We start from the raw sequence: 17,767 nt of genomic DNA on the forward strand, positions 1-17,767 counted from the left end.
GGTGCCCCAACTTATCCAATCATTCTTGAGTACCTTCTTATTTTCTAGTGCAGCAAGATATTCTAAGCTCCAGCCCCAGCCTCCATCACTTCCCTGAAAAGCCCTGATCCCTTTAAGTAGACAGTATAATTTAAAAACCAAGATCTGAACACTAGTTCTGTTCATTGTTACCAGAGTGCCACTATTCTCAAGACCTCTGGGAAGGCCTGGAAAGAGCAAAGAAATGTGTGTGTGTAAATATACACACATGCATTTACATCTGTATATTTCTATTTTTATCTACATATGCTGAAAATCATGAGTTCACACTATTAGCTCCAATTCCAATCCATTCTGGTTTTCTCTTTTCTCTCCACCTTCCTCCAACCATGAAAAATCTGGATCTCAGTAGTTCAATATATTTACTTATTTGCACAGTGCTGGTATGTAGCCAGTCTTCTGACCCCAATTGGCCATCACTACCACTTGGCTCAGATGTGATTCCCACGAATCATTTCTCACAGTCGTCTATTCTCACTGTCTCTACTTCCTCACCTTCAGTCACTTCTTGACCCAATGCACTCTGACATCCATTCTGGTCTGGTCCAGCAGTCATTTCCTTATTACCAACCTAAGGGATCTTTCTCACTCCTTTTCTAACTTGAGTTCCTTGCAGGATTTAACACTCTTTAAAAAAACATTCTTGCTTCTCATACTATCTTCCTCTGGCTTCTGTGACTCCCCACTCAATTGGTTTTGCCTCTACTTCTTTGGTCATTTCTTCTTCAATCCTCTATAGGAAATTTTTTCTCCCTTCCTGCTTCATTATTATGATTCCCTGGAGTTTTGTTCTAGAGCTCCTCTCTATGCAGTTCTTGAAGTAGTTCATCGCCTCCCATGACTACAATTAACTTATTCTGTTGACTTCTATATCATCTAATCTTTAATCCAGATCTAATACCTAAGCTTCAGACCTATATAATGAAATGCCCATTGAATATTATTCCTTATTATTAGGTATCTCTTAATCACTCCATACAAAACACATCTAACATAGAAATAATTTCCACTCCATCCTGTCCCTCAAACCTGCTCTTCTGTCTGAGTAATTGAGTTCAAAGAACAGAAATGCGGCCTTTTAAGTGACCCAAACAGCAACTTAAGAACCAATGTTAACTCATTCTTCTCTCTACATATCTACATCAACAAGTCTGTGGTATTAACTCCTAAATCTCTCTCAAATCTATTTCCTCAGCAATTCTACAGACTGAGCAATCATCATCTTGTGCCTGGATCATCACCACAGTCTTCTCTTCTTCTTCTTCTTCTTTTTTTTTTTTTTAAGATTTTATTTGTTTATTCATGTGAGACACAGAGAGAAAGGCAGAGACACAGGCAGAGGGAGAAGCAGGCTCCATGCAGGGAGCCTGACTCGGGACTCCGTTCCAGGTCTCCAGGATCACGCCCTGGACTGAGGAAGTGGATGAACTCAGTGAGAATTTCAACAAAGAGATACATTAGAAGAAGAAGAAAGAAGAAAGAAGAAGAAAGAAGAAAGAAAAAGAAGAAGAAGAAGGAAGAAGAAGAGGGAAGAAGAAGAAGAAGAAGAAGAAGAAGAAGAAGAAGAAGAAGAAGAAGAAGAAGAAGAAGAAAGAAAGAAAGAAAGAAAGAAAGAAAAAGAAGAAGAAGAAGGAAGAAGAAGAAGAAGAAGAAGAAGAAGAAGAAGAAGAAGAAGAAAGAAGAAGAAAGAAGAAAGAAAGAAAGAAAGAAAGAAAGAAAGAAGAAAAGAAAGAAAGAAAGAAAGAAAGAAAGAAAGAAAGAAAGAAAGAAAGATCAAACAAAATTGAAGAATACAATAACTGAAAATAAAAATAAACTAAAGGGAATAAACAGCAGATGAGAACATACCCGGCGCTAAACTGCTGAGCCACCCGGGCTGCCCACCACCACAGTCCTCTAGTGGCCTCCCATTCTTGTCATTCTTCCAATCTGACCTGCACAATCCTTGTAAACAAATATGATCACGCTCTTTCCTTAAAATCCTTCATAGAATTCCCACTGCCCTCAAGGCAGTCAGTCCAGTTCCTTCACATGGCTTACTAGACCCTACACAATCTTGCCCTTAGCCTACCTTTAAAACACCCCTTGTTCTACTTCAAACTCAAATGCAGCCACATTGAAATGACTTTCACTTCCAAAATCACATAATATTGCTTCAAGTTCCTGGGCCACGACATATTCTTGTCCCTCTACCTCTTTGCCACATTGTTTGGTCAAATTCTACTTGTCCCTTAGAACACAGATACCATTCTATAGGAATCTTCCCAGGATGTTCCCGCTCTGGTGCTTCTACAATACTCTATGTTTCTCTAGAGTGCTTATTACAATTGCTTGTTTAATTATTTAATTTCCAAACTAAATTTATAGGTTTATTAAGAACTAAGAGACAAATGGAAATAATGTCTTATTCACTGCTCTATCACCAGAGCCTAACAAAGTGGATGAAACCCAGATGTTCCCTAAGTATTTAGTGAATGAATGAGTCTCAAAAATAACAAACTCTACAGTTGCCACAGTCAAAGGGTACACTTCACAGGTACACATTAATATAAAGCATGGGAAAATACATCTTCTTTCTCTCCTGTTGCTGGCCAATTTGAAAAATGGCATCTTTAAATGTAATAAACAGTGTGTGTGGGGGGGTGGTAACTGGGTGAGAAAAAAGAAAAATAAATAAACAAATGTAATAAACAATAATGCAACCATAGTAGCCTGAATGAAAAGAATTATTTCCCACAAACAAAAAAACATAGAAGTTCTTCTTCCTTTCATGAAAATAACACACAACAATTCAACATGTGAGAGAGCAGACATCTTCCACCAAGAAGGTTAGAATAAGAATAAATGTTTTGGCCCTTTAGACAACTCTAGGATATTCTCCCTACATATGCTGTGGACACACACACACACTCACAATGTCTCAGAAAATATAGAGCATGATTAAACAAAGAAAAAATAGATAATGAGCTTCTAATTTCCATATTTAGCATGGTGTCTGGCTCCAAGAAGAGGTAACACCAAATATAAGGGTTGACACCAGAGTATAACACCAGCCAACTGCAAACACCAAAGGTTGCTGTTGGGGGAAGGAGGAGATCTATGAAAGGGATTAAGATTAGTACTATTTACAATACACTATTATAAGCTAGATCCAGGTTATTTCATCTTTACTGCCCCATTTTACATGTAAGGAAATGAAACTTGAAGGATTAAATAAGTAGCCTATAGCTAATAAATTCCAAAGTGCTATTCTTTCTAATCCTTAGTGCTGTATCTCAAACCAGGCAGGATTTAGTCATTTCTTTAGACTAAAGATATATTTTCCTTTCAATATCCTCTAGCTAAGATTACCACAAGGTTTATTCACAGATTTAGAGACAAAAATAGATGGTTATACTTTCAGGAGGAAACATTTTTATTGTATTTTTTTTAATAATAGTCCCTGACAGATGGAGGAGGGGGCAGAGATTTTTCTAGTTACTTTGAGAGCAGTATTTTGGAGTACAGGGACTACTTTTCCCCATTGTCCTCTCTAGATCACTCCAGTTTTGATCTTGACTCAATTTTAGAATTTTTAAAGTGACATGAAAAGGCAGCTTTATGTATAATGACCTACATAAGGTATTTTAATTCTAAAAGCAGAACTCAAGTACACTGTTTGGAAAAGGGATCCTGAGTCTCACCTATCATTTACCTTTCAGAATCAAAGAGGTTTGAAGATACAAAGCACACTGAGAGAAGGAGAACCGATGAAACTACATGCTGCATGTCAGAACCTTAGTCCTCTTCTGCCACTAGATTCCCTGAATGGTAACAACCAGTCTTATATTCTCCAGGCAGGAAAGTGGAGAATGTCCTCACTGGCAAAGCTAAACACACACACACACACACACACACACACACACACACACACACACGATCTATAGCTACTGATATGTGGGCATCACCACATGATAAAGCTGGGTTTCCATTTGAATAACAAATATTGAAGCTCTTATAGGACTTCTTATCTGTATTTTTGTGAGTTAATCTTCAGAATGGACACCAAGGATCACCAGGCACTCAAGGAAGATCTCTAGTGGGAATAACAAGAGACCAAAAGACAGAATAAAAAGATGAGATGGAATACAGAGGGGAAAATCTAAAAATATTGCTCAGTCTAGGAGGGCCAATATCTGATTAACAGTTGTATCAAAAAATTAAAACAAAGATGAATAAAAACTATAAAAGATATAAGAAAATTTCCAGATTGAGTTTCTAAATTGGAAGAGCCCATAAGGATAACTAGCACAAGAACAAGTACAACAAAAATCCACTCATTTTCAAATGTTTAAATTTAGATTATTAGAGATAAATAAATCCTAAAAGCTTCCAGAAGCCAACATAGTCCTATACAAGAAAACGAAAATTAGAATGTAATTATATTTCAAAACAAAAATACTGAAAGCTAATGAAACAATGTCTTCAAGATTCTGAAGGAAAATTATTTCCAACCTAGACTCCCATACACAGCCAAACTATCAAGTGACTGTGAGGATAGACTTTATGTATTTGCATGTTTCCAAGTTCTCAAAAATGTTATCTCCTACACACCTGTTCTCAGGAATCTTTTTTTTATTGTTTTTTTATTTTTTTATTTATTTTATTTTATTTTATTTTTTAATTTTTTATTGGTGTTCAATTTACTAACATACAGAATAACCCCCAGTGCCCGTCACCCATTCACTCCCACCCCCCGCCCTCCTCCCCCTCCACCACCCCTAGTTCGTTTCCCAGAGTCAGCAGTCTCTACGTTCTGTCTCCCTTTCTGATATTTCCCACACATTTCTTCTCCCTGCCCTTATATTCCCTTTCACTATTATTTATATTCCCCAAATGAATGAGAACATATAATGTTTGTCCTTCTCCGACTGACTTACTTCACTCAGCTGTTCTCAGGAATCTATTGGAAAAAGTGTATCAGCAAAAGTGGAAAGTCAGCAAAAGTGGAAAGTCAAATTTTAAAAAAGATAAACAATAAGTCCAAAGAAACAGGGTTCCATGTTTAATCCAGAAGAAAAGATGAAGGGAATACCTAGAATTCCTAGAAGACAAATGAAGAAAATTCCAAGAATAATAAAAGGAAGTTCCAAGACAACAGTTAAGTAGAAGATCTAGAGAGTAACCAAGTTAAGATCAGGGAGATGCTCTTCCTTGGTTACTCTAGAAATGGCTCTAGAAGAGAGAGTTTTGAGAGATAACAAAAATTAAAAGAATAATAATAGTAATAAACAATGGATAGAGCATCTAGGAGTGTGACTAAATTTAAGGATATTTCAAGTATGTAAGAGAGTTTGTACCTGATTTAGGGGAAGATAAAAGAAAAACAAAGCAACTGGTAACATGAGACAATTATTAACTCTGAGGAAAACAGAAAGTTGCAAAAGAAAGAAAATATGATTTTAATATACCATGTGCTTCAGCTTTGAATAGTGTATTTGTAATATAATAATGTAAACACTGAATACTAAAGTAACAAAAATGGCCATTGGATGACATGGGGAGGGCAGAGGGAGGCAAAATGTGTACACTGGGGGCCAAGCAGGGGTCATGAGAGAGAATCATGTGAAAGAATTATGTCTTCATCCCCTAGGTTTGAAGTCAGTAGATATTACATCAAACTGAAAAATTAGAAAACACCAGTAGAAGCATGTTATTTGGGAAAATGAAAATAAACAGAAGAAATAAACAAAAGTTAAAAATGATTGATTCTGAGGAATAGAAAATAGGAATAAGAAGGGATGGGCAAGGTACCCTGTTACCTTCTGATAATATCTGAGCTTTAAAATTATACATATGTATTACTTTGATACAATGTACAATTTACAAACACAGGAGAATATTTATAAATAAAATAACATGTAAAGTCTGATCCATTTATAAATATAGATACACAGAGAAGCTTTGGAATGCATGTAACTGTCACTAATGGCTCTCTGAGTGAGTGAGATCACAGGAGCTCTTCTGGTTTCTTTTCTTACAAAGATCTATATGGCTGTTCTAACAAGAAACATACTTTTTTCCTCACAAAATATTTTAAAGCATTTGCTTACCTTAGTTGATTTTTCAATACTTAAGCCTCTAACCAGTTTAAAAAGAATTGTCATGTTGTATCCAGTCTGGTGTCCATGTCCACGAGGCCACCAAGTTTCTACAGTAACATTCTTTCAAGAAACAATGTAAGTAATTGTAAGTAATCTGTGGCAAATTTTCATCAAAATAATATAGTGATTATGAGTATTATATCAATGTTTCATAGAGTCAAACACAGAAATTCTAGGTTCTATATTATGCCAAATTATACCATTCCATAGATAATATTTAAAAATCAACATGCTAGGTGTTTAGCATGGATTAATACACCAAAAGGAAAAGAAAAGAATAGAATAACATAGGTTTTCAGAGAAACAATTATTTCCAACACTGAAGCTTACATTTACTCTGTATTATTAACACTAAGAATTGGACTTTGAGGTTGACTCTTCTTTCAAGCCCAGAACTAGAAATTGTTTGGAGTTCTCACTTTATCTGAATAGTCACTGAATGTTGCTTTACTTCATCCTGTTCAGTTCACAACAATCAATCAGAGGAATAAGAAAAGGAAAGGGAAAAGGGAAAATCCAGCTCACTTCAACCCATGAAAGATCATGAGTTTAGATTTAGAATTCTGCATGTAAAATAAGCACCAATATTTAAAATAATTAATACGTACCAAAAGTAATCACTGTATTTAAATTTAATGCTTAAAATGTATTTTGGATTTAGGATACTGCAAACAGTACAGAAAAATTAAGATACAAAACAGCTGACTTCTTGAGATAAAAGTATGCCAAATCACATATTCTCCATTTTCTTAATCTTAAAATTTGGGAATATCATTCCTTAGTTCATAACACACAAAATATATGAGAGGTTAAAAGTGAAGGAGAAAATAGAAAGGTATATTTTTATTTCATACTCAGTCCCCTCTTTCTAGCCATTTCTTTTGAATAGTACTGCTTTTCGTCTGGTGATTCTGAGGAAGTGCCATCATTCACCTTATTAATTTTCACAAATAGCTCAACAATCCTTTCCCCAGGTTGAAGTTCAATGCTGTATGTCTGCTGTGTTTGCAGTTTAGGTATGGATACGATCACTTGACCAGAAATTGGCTTTGGGCTGACAACATCAAAAGAAGACTCTATTTCAAGACTCCACACCTGGGTATGGTTATCTAAGGCATAGAGAAAAAAAAAGAAACATATATACACACACATATATATACACATATATATATATGAAATATGCCACGCATTATTATTGCTATACTCCTTAGGATTCATTGAAGAAAAGACTAAAAAGCAGCTTCTAAACTAATAAGCACTCCACAGATGCAGTCATGACAAAAAGTCCAGTGGAAATTCTCATTTAATCTTGGGAGCTTGATCATTCATTTTGTTTTTTTGTGTTTTATTACATCATTCATTTTGAGGAAGAATAACCAAAAGTATGTGTCTTATATACTTCTACTCTAAAAATGTGACAATCATTAAGTCATAAAAACTTTATAAATAGGACATGAGTAGAATGTCACAAATGAAAATATAATAGATTTTCTAAGATTGATACATGCTTATTCCTTTTCATAAGACAAAGTAAAAATACAGAGTTTTTATTTTATTTTTTTATTTTAAAGGTTTTATTTATTTATTCATGAGAGACACGGAGAGAGAGGCAGAGACATAGGCAGAGGTAGAAGCAGGCTTCACGCAGGGAGCCTGATGTCTGATGTGGGACTCGATCCCAGGACCCTGGGATCATGTCCTGAGCCAAAGGCAGATGCTCAACCGCTGAGCCGCTCAGGCATCCCCAAATTCAGTTTTAAAGCCATATAATAAGGTATAAACTTAGATGTAGTAGAATTAGGTATAAAAAAAACAAATATATAGTTGACCCTTGAACAACATTGGTTTGAACTGCACGGGTCCACTTACATGAGGATTTTTTTTAAGATTTTTTTTTTAAAGATTTTATTTATTTATTCATGAGAGACACAGGGAAAGACAGAGACATAGGCAGAGGGAGAAGCAGGCTCTCGGCAGGCAACCCAATATTCAACCACTGAGCCACCCAGGGGCCCCAAGATTTTATTTATTTATTCATGAGAGACACAGAGAGAGGCAGTGACATAGGCAGAAAGAAGAGAAGCAGGCTCCATGCAGGGAGCCCAATGCAAAACTCGATCTCATGACCCCAGGATCATGGCAGACGTTCAACCACTGAACCAACCAGGTGCCCCATGAGGACTTTTTTTCAAAAAACATATTGGAAAATTTTTTTGAAGATTTGTGACAATTTGAAAAAACTCACAGTTGAACTACATAGCTTAGAAATACGGAAAAAAAAAAGTTAGGTATTATTTTAAGAGCACAGTATATAATGCATATACAAAATATCTGTTAATCACCTCTATCTGTTATTTGTAAGGCTTCTGGTCAACAGCAGGCTAGGAGTAGTAAAGTTTTGGGAGAGTCAATGGGGTACCTGGCTGGCTCAGTCAGTAGAGCTCACAATTCTTGATCTTAGAGTTGTGAGTTCACGCTCCACATTGGGTGTAGAGATAACTTAAAAAAAAAAAAGTTATATGTGAATTTTCAACTGCACAGGGATTAGCACCCCTAATCCCCAGGTTGTTCAACAGTCAACTGTTATTTTAAATGTAGATTATTTAACCAAGAAATATTTAGTGAGAACATTCTATGTGCTATGTACTTTGCTAAGTGATAGCAATTACATGGTGATCAGGATAAACATGGTCCCTAACCTCATTAGTTAAGAATCTAATGGAATATAGACAAATATAAAAGTGAGAAAATACCAGGGTGGGAGAAATATAAGGTTGTTCTGAGAAAATATACACAGGAAGGAAGGTAAGTGTAAGCTCACTTACATAGGGTGAGGGAAGGCCTTTATGAAAAACCAGTATCTAGTTGGGCCCAGGAGGATGCTTTAGCTAAATTCAGAGGCAGATGAGAAGTATTCTAGGCACAATGAAAAGAAAGGGTGAAGAGCCATGACTGAGGAGAACAATGCCATTAACAAAAACTTGAGGGCAGCCTGGGTGGTTCAGTGGTTGAGCGTCTGCCTTTGGCTGAGGTCGTGATCCCCAGGTCCTGAGATTTAGTCCTGCATCGGGCTTCCAGCATGGAGCCTGCTTCTCCCTCTGCCTGTGTCTCTGCCTCTCTCTCTCTCTCTCTCTCTCTCTCTCTCTCTCTCTGTCTCTCATGAATAAATAAATAAAATCTTTAAAAAAAAATTGAACAATAATGAAACTGGTCAGAGAGGGAGATCCGTGTTACTGAGGAAGTAAGCAGGGTTCAGCTCATGTGAGGAGTCTGGCAACTCTATCCTAGACCAATGAGGAGCCGCTAGAGATTTTTCACCAAAAAGGATAACACAATCAGATCTGTATTTTTAAAAAAAATTACAAAGGGCCCATCACAATGATACAGCAGGATAAAAACAAAAGAAGCAGAGACATGAAATTTCTGTCTGTGCAAAAGGGATAGAAGGTGCCACTTGGAAAATCTTGCAACAGAGAGGAAGTAAAGAAAAAGGGAGTCAAGCTGAAGAGGAAGGTCACAGGGAGAAAAGAAAGATGAGACAGCTGCCAAGGAATAACACTTTGGGAGTGGAGTTTGTGAATGGGGTAGAATGTTTCAAGGGAGTTCTGAAGTAGCGTTTTACATTATATGCAATATAACCCCTTCCTCCATCATCCATTAAACTTATATTGTTTAATGTCTCCAGAATTGAATCTGTGTTTGGTTTTGGTTGTAAAGTAAGACATGTCAAAGCAGGCTTTGGGCAAGAGTAGAGTGGAAAAACAGATCCACATTTTTTAGGCTTCACAGGAGAAACCAGGGAGGAAGTATCCAAAAAGGCTGGGTAGGCAAGATGTCAGAACCACCAACAAGAGTTCTCATTCCTTACAGCCACAGAAAGGAGAACGGTTGACTGGTGCAGATGCACTTAGCTTTGTATGATCTATGGCAAGAAACTAAGGAATTTCCTGCTTAGAGGCTTCTATTTTTCTCTGTGAAGAAGGGACAGAAGGAGGTTATCAGCTGGGAAATATCTTAGAGACCCTTCTCCTACAAATAAGGAGGGGACTAAAAAACATGGCTCTGCTGCAAATGAAGGAAAAGTGTATATACTGATCAGTGAGCAAAGATTTTATAACTGTCACTCCTCACAAATGTAGGACCACATCTGCATCTCACATCAATCAAAAGTACAGGGACACCTGGGTGGCTCAGCGGTTGAGCATCTGCCTTTGGCTCAGGATGTGATCCCAGGTCCAGGACCAAGTCCCTCATCTGGCTCCCTGTGAGGAGCCTGCTTCTCCCTCTGCTTATGTCTCTGCCTCTCTGTGTGTGTCTCTCATGAATAAATAAATAAAATCTTTAAAAAAAAATCAAATGCATACATAGATTGGTTGTACATGGAAGTTAAAACTAATCCTAGACTTAAGAACTGTTTTTATTTATAAAATGATCCATTCTCTCTTTTTAAGGTCTTACTTATTTAGGAGCACCTGTGTGGCTCAGTCAGTTAAGAGGCTGCCTGCAGCTCAGGTCATGATCTCCAGTTCTGGGACTGAGCCTGGCATCTGGCTCCCTGCTCAGTGGGGAGTCTGCTTCTCCCTCTGCTGCTACCCCCACTTGTGCTCTCTCACCTGTACTCTCTCTCTGAGAGAGAGAGAGAGAGAGAGAGAGAGAGAGCACACAAGCAGGGTGCAGGGAGGGGAAGAGAGAGAAGCAGACTCTTCACTGAGCAGGTAACCAGACATGGGGCTCTATCTCAGGACCCTGGGATCGTGACCTGAGCTGAAGGCAGATGGCTTAACCAACTGAGCTACCCAGGTGCCCCTTAGATGATCCATTTTTAGGAACACTAGTCAATGAACCCTGAATTAATCTGTTCTGATCCAGCCAATTCTGGAGTTTACCCACACATAGAGTCCAGTTTTCCTAAGATATAGTAACATATATCAAGACAACCACACTTGATTGTTAAAAATACTTTTCTCCTATCAAGTATATAGTAAGTCTCTCAAGTTTCCTTTTACAGCATTTTTATTGTTTTTAAACAGAAACACACACTACAATCTGATCCAAAGGTATTTATTTTCTAAAATATCCCTAAAAACACACACTACAATCTGATCCAAAGGTATTTATTTTCTAAAATATCCCTAAATCTTTGATAGCTACGTGACCTTTAGCTCCCTATCACAGTCCCTTTGCTTCCCTTACTATCTCTTATTTCAAGAAATAATAATAGGGGCAGCCCTGGTAGCCCAGCAGTTTAGCGCTGCCTTCAGCCCAGGGCCTGATCCTGGGGACCCGGAATCGAGTCCCACATCAGGCTCCCTGCATGGAGCCTGCTTCTCCCTTTGCCTGTGTCTCTGCCTCTCTCTCTCTCTCTCTCTCTCTCTCTCTCTCTGTGTGTCTGTCATGAATAAATAAATAAAATCTCAAAAAAAAAAAGAAATAATAATAGATAACACCAAGAACTTCCTGTGAGCTGGGCACTGTTTTATGCTCTCAACATTCATTAACTTATTCAAGAATCACAACATTTAAAAAATAATAATAATAAATAAATAAATAAAAAATAAGAATCACAACATTTCTATAAGGTAAATTCTATTATTATCACCATTGTATAGATGAGAAAACTGAAGCACAGAGGAGGTAGGTAACTTACCCAAGGTCACACTGTTAGTAAGTTGCAGAGCTTGGACAAGAACCAAGACAGTCTGAAACTAGAGACTAAATCCTTAACTTCTAAATTATACCAATTGTATCCAAATAATTTCTGCCAAAACCATGTCTTATTGGTGCTCAGAATCTTTACATTAGGGAGAGAGTTTAATTACATAGGGGAGCATTTGTTTTAATGATAACAAGTGAAGATAGACATCAAATATATCTTTTGGCTGAGTCTTTAATCACAGCAGCACAGATTCATAAAACTTTTGAACTGTATGTTGACAGATTGCCTAGTCTACTTTCTGGTAAGTGTTTAATTCACTCTAGACCATAGGCTGACAAACAATTGGTCTTTGGGCCAAATCTGACCTACCTCCTGTTTTTATTAAAAAAAACTTTATTGGAACACAGTTGCTATGGACTGAATTGTGTGTCCCCACCCTCACTCTAAAATTCATATGTGGAAGCCCAAACTCCCCAGTATGACTGTGGTAAGGTCATTAGGAAGTATTTAAGTTAAATGAGGTCATAAAGGTGAGACCTTAATCTGATAGGTCTGGGTCTTCTAAAAGGAAGAAATCTACCTCTTTCTTTCCTTCCCTTCCTTCATCTTTCTCTCTCTTTCTTTCTTTCTGTCTGCCTGTCTGTCTGTTTTTCTTTCTTCCTCCCCATCACCCTAATCATGTGAGGACACAGCAAGAAAGGTAGCTGTCTGCAAGCCAGAATGAGAGCCCTCTCTACAAACCCATCAGCCAGTACCTTGATCTGAGCCTTCCCAGCTCCCAGACCATAAGAAATCAATGTCTGTTGTTGAAGTCACCCAGAATATGGTATTTTGTTATGGCAGGCCAAGCAGGCTACAGCAATCATGCTCACTTGTGTACCATGTTGTCTTTGGTTGCCTTTGCACTACAATGGCTGAGTCGAACAGTTGCAACAAAGGTGATACAGCCCAAAAGCCTAAAATGTTCACTATCTGACTCTTTACAGAAAAAGTTTACTGCTCTCTATTCTAAAATATTTCCCTCAAAAGGCTATTCTAATCTCTCTAGTATCTGTCATGAAAAGAACCTCTGCTTCACAAAATAGCCTTCCCTTTTTGCTAGCCTTGACTAATGCCTATTGTAAAGTCATTTCCTCACATTGATTTGAAATCCCCTTTTCTTTAATTTTCACCTAGAGATTTTAGTTCTGCTCTCGAGGTACCTCCTACCAACTAATAACCACCAAGTTCAAGCTAACCCCTTGGATGTTTCCTATCACCTCTCTTCAGTGAAAAATCAGCTGCTTGTAAGAGCCTCTGGCAGGAAGACAAATAATGCAGTTCTCAAAGGTTACTGGCAGTTTCTAACATTTCTGACAGGGAAAATTCTAAAGAAATCAGCAGTCCTCTGAGGCTCACCCAGTTAACTTCCTTTTGTGCTACTAACTGAAAAAACTAAGACTGCAGAATTCAAACACTCAGTATGAACACATGCAAGTCTATCACATCATCAGTAGAGACACTATGCCAACATATTTGTCCCTCTCCTCTTCTTCCAAATGGAATACAACCCTTTGTTTCAGAAGCCATGGAGAATTTAAGCAATTTAGTTTCCTAAAGCACATGTAGAGTCTTAAATCATCAATAATCTTCCTGGTATTACCTGGTAATACTTTTTGCTTGTTACTTTTTAAACATATAATCCTATCTTTTTATTAAGGAGAGCTCCCTCTTATAAATTAAGATCCATATAGGGGCACCTGGGTGGCTCAGCGTTGAGCTTCTGCCTTTGGCTCAGGGCATGTTCCCAGGGTTCCAGTATTGGGTCCTAAATTGGGCTCCCCACAGGGAGCCTGTTTCTTCCTCTGCCTATGTCTTTGCCTCTTTCTCTGTGTCTCTCATGAATAAATAAAATCTTAAAACAACAACCAAAAAAAAAAAAAAAAACCAACAACAACAACAAAAAAACATTTCTAGAATACAGCTTTCTGTCATACCTCTCCTAGGATTGATAAATTAGCTTTTCCTAAGGAATACCCATCACTCCTACAGCAAATAGCCAAAGCAATCTCAAGAAAGAACAAAGCTGGAAGTATCACGATTCCAGATTTCAAGATATACTACAAAACAATATGACACTGGCACAAAAATACACACATAGATCAATGGAACAGAATCAGGACTCCAGAAATAAATCCATGATTATAGGTCAATTGATTTATGACAAAGGAGGCAAGAATATGCAATGGGAAAAGACAGTCTTGTCAATAAATGGTGCCAGGAAAATTGGACAGTTACATGCAAAAGAATGAAACTGGACCACTTTCTTACACTATACTCAAAAATTAACTCAAAAAGGACTAAAGACCTAAATGTGAGACATGAAACTATAAAATTCCTAGAAGAAAACATAGAGAGTAATGTCTCCAACATCATGCCAAGCAACATTTTTCTAGATATGTCTCCTAACGTAAGGGAAACAAAAGCAAAAATAAACAAGCAGGACTATAGCAAACTAAAAAGCTTCTGCACAGCAAAGAAAACCATCAACAAAATAAAAAGGTAACCTACTGAATGCAGAAAGATATTCATAAATGATATACCCTATAAGGTGTTAATATCCAAAATATAAAGAACATATACAACTCAACACCAAAAAAACAAATAATCCAATTTAAAAAATGGGCAGAGGATCTAAACAAACATTTTTCCAAAAAAGGCATACAGCTGGTCAAAAGACACATGAAAAGATGCTCAATATCACTAATTATCAGGGAAATCCAACCAAAACCACAATGAGATATCACCTCACATCAGTAAGAATAGCTAGAATCAGAAAGACAAGAAATAACAAGTGTTGGTGAGGATGTAGAAAAAAAGGAACCGGGATCCCTGGGTGGCGCAGTGGTTTAGCGCCTGCCTTTGGCCCAGGGCGCGATCCTGGAGACCCAGGATCGAATCCCACGTCGGGCTCCCGGTGCATGGAGCCTGCTTCTCCCTCTGCCTGTGTTTCTGCCTCTCTCTCTCTCTCTGTGTGACTATCATAAATAAATAAAAATTAAAAAAAAAAAAAAAAGGAACCCTCATGCACTGTTGATGGGAATGTAAATTGGTGAAGCCACTGTGGAAAACTTATGGAAATCCCTCAGACAGTTGAAAATAGAAATACCATATGATCCAGTAATTCCACTACTGGTGTTTACCCAAAGAAAACAAAAACACTAATTTGAAAAAGATATATGCATCCTTATGGTTACTGCAGCATTATTTACAACAGCCAAGATATAAAAGCAACCTAAGTAAGAGTGTCCACTGATGGATGAATGTATAAAGAGGCTACAATGTGTATGCGTGTATAATGGAATACTACTCAGTCACAAAAAAGAACGGACCTAGAGGTTTGGTTTTTGTTTTTTAAGATTTATTATTTTTTTAGAGAGAGAAAAGGAGTGCACAGCTGGGGGAGGGGTAGAGAGAAAGGGGAAGTAGATTCCCTGCTGAGCAGGGAGCCCCATGTTTTAGGGTTCAGGCCCAAGATCATGACCCAACCCAAAATCGGGAATTGGACACCTAACCAACTGAGCCACCCAAGCGCCCCTGAATCTAGAAGTTTTTATGCTAAATGAAGTAAGTCAGAGAAAACAAATACCGTGACTTCATTTACATGTGCAATCTAAAAAACAAAACAAAGAAAAGATAAAAATAGATATATACATATGGAAAACAAAGATGGTTGCCAAAGGGGCAGAGGTTTGGGAGGGGGATAGGCAAAATGGATAAAGGAGAGTGGGAGATACAGGCTTCCTATTATAAAATGAATAAGTCACAGAAGAAAAGGCACAACATAGAAAACACAGTCAATGGTACGATAATAGAGTGATATGGTGCCCGATGGTAGCTTTACTTGTGGTGAGGACAGCATAACATAGAGATTTGTTTAATCTCCTGAAACTAATGTAACATTATGTGTCAACTACACTCTAATAAAAAAATAAAATAAAAAATAAAACAAATAAAAATAAATAAAACATGGAGATTAAAAAAATAACTAATACCTATTACTCCCAGCACTCCTGCAGTAGAATGCAAGTAATTCCAAAAATGGACAAAGTACTGGGGATGGAGGTAGCTAAGAAGAAAAACTATTATATGACTCAAAATCCCCTCCCAGATATCCTTCCCAATTAAACAAAATTTTACATCCTTTCCTTACTCTAATCAACACTGGGCCCAAACAATACAGGAATTCTATCAAAACAGGGTAGACAGGCAAGGCTGACCTGCTCTCTCTACAACTTGAGCCCTTCCCTGGCCCAGAGATTCAGGGATGCCCTACCTGACGTCCTGCTCCCTGCAGAAGAGACCATGGTCTCTAGTTTATATGGAACCTCAATCCAGCAGGCAACCCATGGGATAGCAGAGAATGTGGTTCTGGCCACTGACTAATTTTCAGATTTTTCGAAAACTGATTTAGTGAGGTCCCTTTACTTATTTATTTATTTTTAGATTTTATTCGTTCATGAGAGACAGAGAGACAGAAAGAGAGAGAGAGAGAGAGAGAGAGAGAGAGAGGCAGAGACGCAAGCAGAGGGAGAAGCAGGCTCCATGCAAGGAGCCCGATGTGGGACTCGATTCCAGGACTCCAGGATCACACACTGGGCCGAAGGCAGGCGTTAAACCACTGATCCCTCAGTGAGGTCCTTTTAAAAACCAACCAACCGACCAACCACCATGAATCTGACTTAGATGGAAATTTGTATAAAAAGTAGGTAGCTATTCAACCATAATCATGTGTGCTGCTTCTTCATGCAAACAATCAAGACAATTCCAATTTGTATAGCTGTGGCCAATACATTAACCTTTAAAATCCTCTAAAGTATGCCAGCTTGCTCCGTTTATATTCACTTCTTTGTCGGGATGTGGTCAGAAAAAAAAAAAAAAGAAAGAAAAGAAAACAGCTTGGGGTGCCTGGTTGCCTCAGTTGGTAGTACGTGTGACTCCTGACCTTGGAGTTATGAGTTCAAGCCCCATGTTGTGTGTAGACATTACTTAAAAATAAAATTTTTTTTAAATTTTTTTAAAATTTATTTATGATAGTCACAGAGAGAGAAAGGGAGAGAGGCAGAGACATAGGCAGAGGGAGAGGCAGGCTCCATGCACCGGGAGCCCGATGTGGGATTCGATCCCGGGTCTCCAGGATCGCGCCCTGGGCCAAAGGCAGGCGCCAAACCGCTGCGCCACCCAGGGATCCCAAAAATAAAATCTTAAAAAAATAAAAGTACTTATTCAGTTGTTTAAGAGAAAAGAAAATTGTAATAAGACATAGAAGCAGAAAAATAAGAGATGGCTGAGTTACTTTAATTCAAATGTGGCCATAACTACCAGAAAAACTCTCAAAGTATATCCAAACCCTTGTTTTAACTGATGATAATTAAGCCGCAATTATCAAGTCTTTAGTCTTGTGTCTAGCTTCAAGAAAAACTGAATTCTTCTATACTTGTACCCTCACTAGGTTGTAATGACTGTCGTAAATTAAGAACACAGGAAAAGAAACATGGAATGTTAAAAGCACAAGAAACTTAGCAATCTCCTCATCACTTTGTAGATGAGGTTCCCAAGGCCCCAACTGCAGAACCTAGCTCAGAAGCTCCTGAGCGGGAATCCCTGGGTGGCTCAGCGGTTTGGCGCCTGCCTTCGGCCCAGGGCGCAATCCTGGAGTCCCAGGATCGAGTCCCACGTCGGGCTCCCTGCATGGAGCCTGCTTCTCCCTCTGCCTGTGTCTCTGCCTCTCTCTCTCTCTCCCTCTCTGTGCCTCTCATGAATTAAAAAAAAAAAAAAAAAAAAAAGAAGCTCCTGAGCATAAAGACAAGTCAAGCGCCCAGTTTTCCTGAGTCTGGTGTTCTCCACCTTGCATTTATCTCTCACTTCCCAAAGAGAAATACACTAGCAG

The 17,767-nt window shown here is 38.0% G+C and overlaps 1 protein-coding gene across 1 annotated transcript in view; it reads right to left on the minus strand.

The window, feature by feature from the left end:
- MANBA (mannosidase beta) overlaps positions 1 to 17,767 on the minus strand; it is a 115,435-nt gene that overhangs the window by 65,741 nt on the left and 31,927 nt on the right. Inside the window, exons 6-7 of the mRNA XM_025423089.3 lie at positions 7,116 to 7,291; positions 6,132 to 6,242 (exon numbers count right to left, since the gene is read on the minus strand). Coding sequence (XP_025278874.3) covers positions 6,132 to 6,242; positions 7,116 to 7,291 — 287 coding nt within the window. The remainder of the gene's footprint in view (positions 1 to 6,131; positions 6,243 to 7,115; positions 7,292 to 17,767) is intronic.

The sequence above is a fragment of the Canis lupus genome, chromosome 32 (assembly GCF_003254725.2).
Source record: "Canis lupus dingo isolate Sandy chromosome 32, ASM325472v2, whole genome shotgun sequence".
NCBI classification, from domain to species: domain Eukaryota; kingdom Metazoa; phylum Chordata; class Mammalia; order Carnivora; family Canidae; genus Canis; species Canis lupus.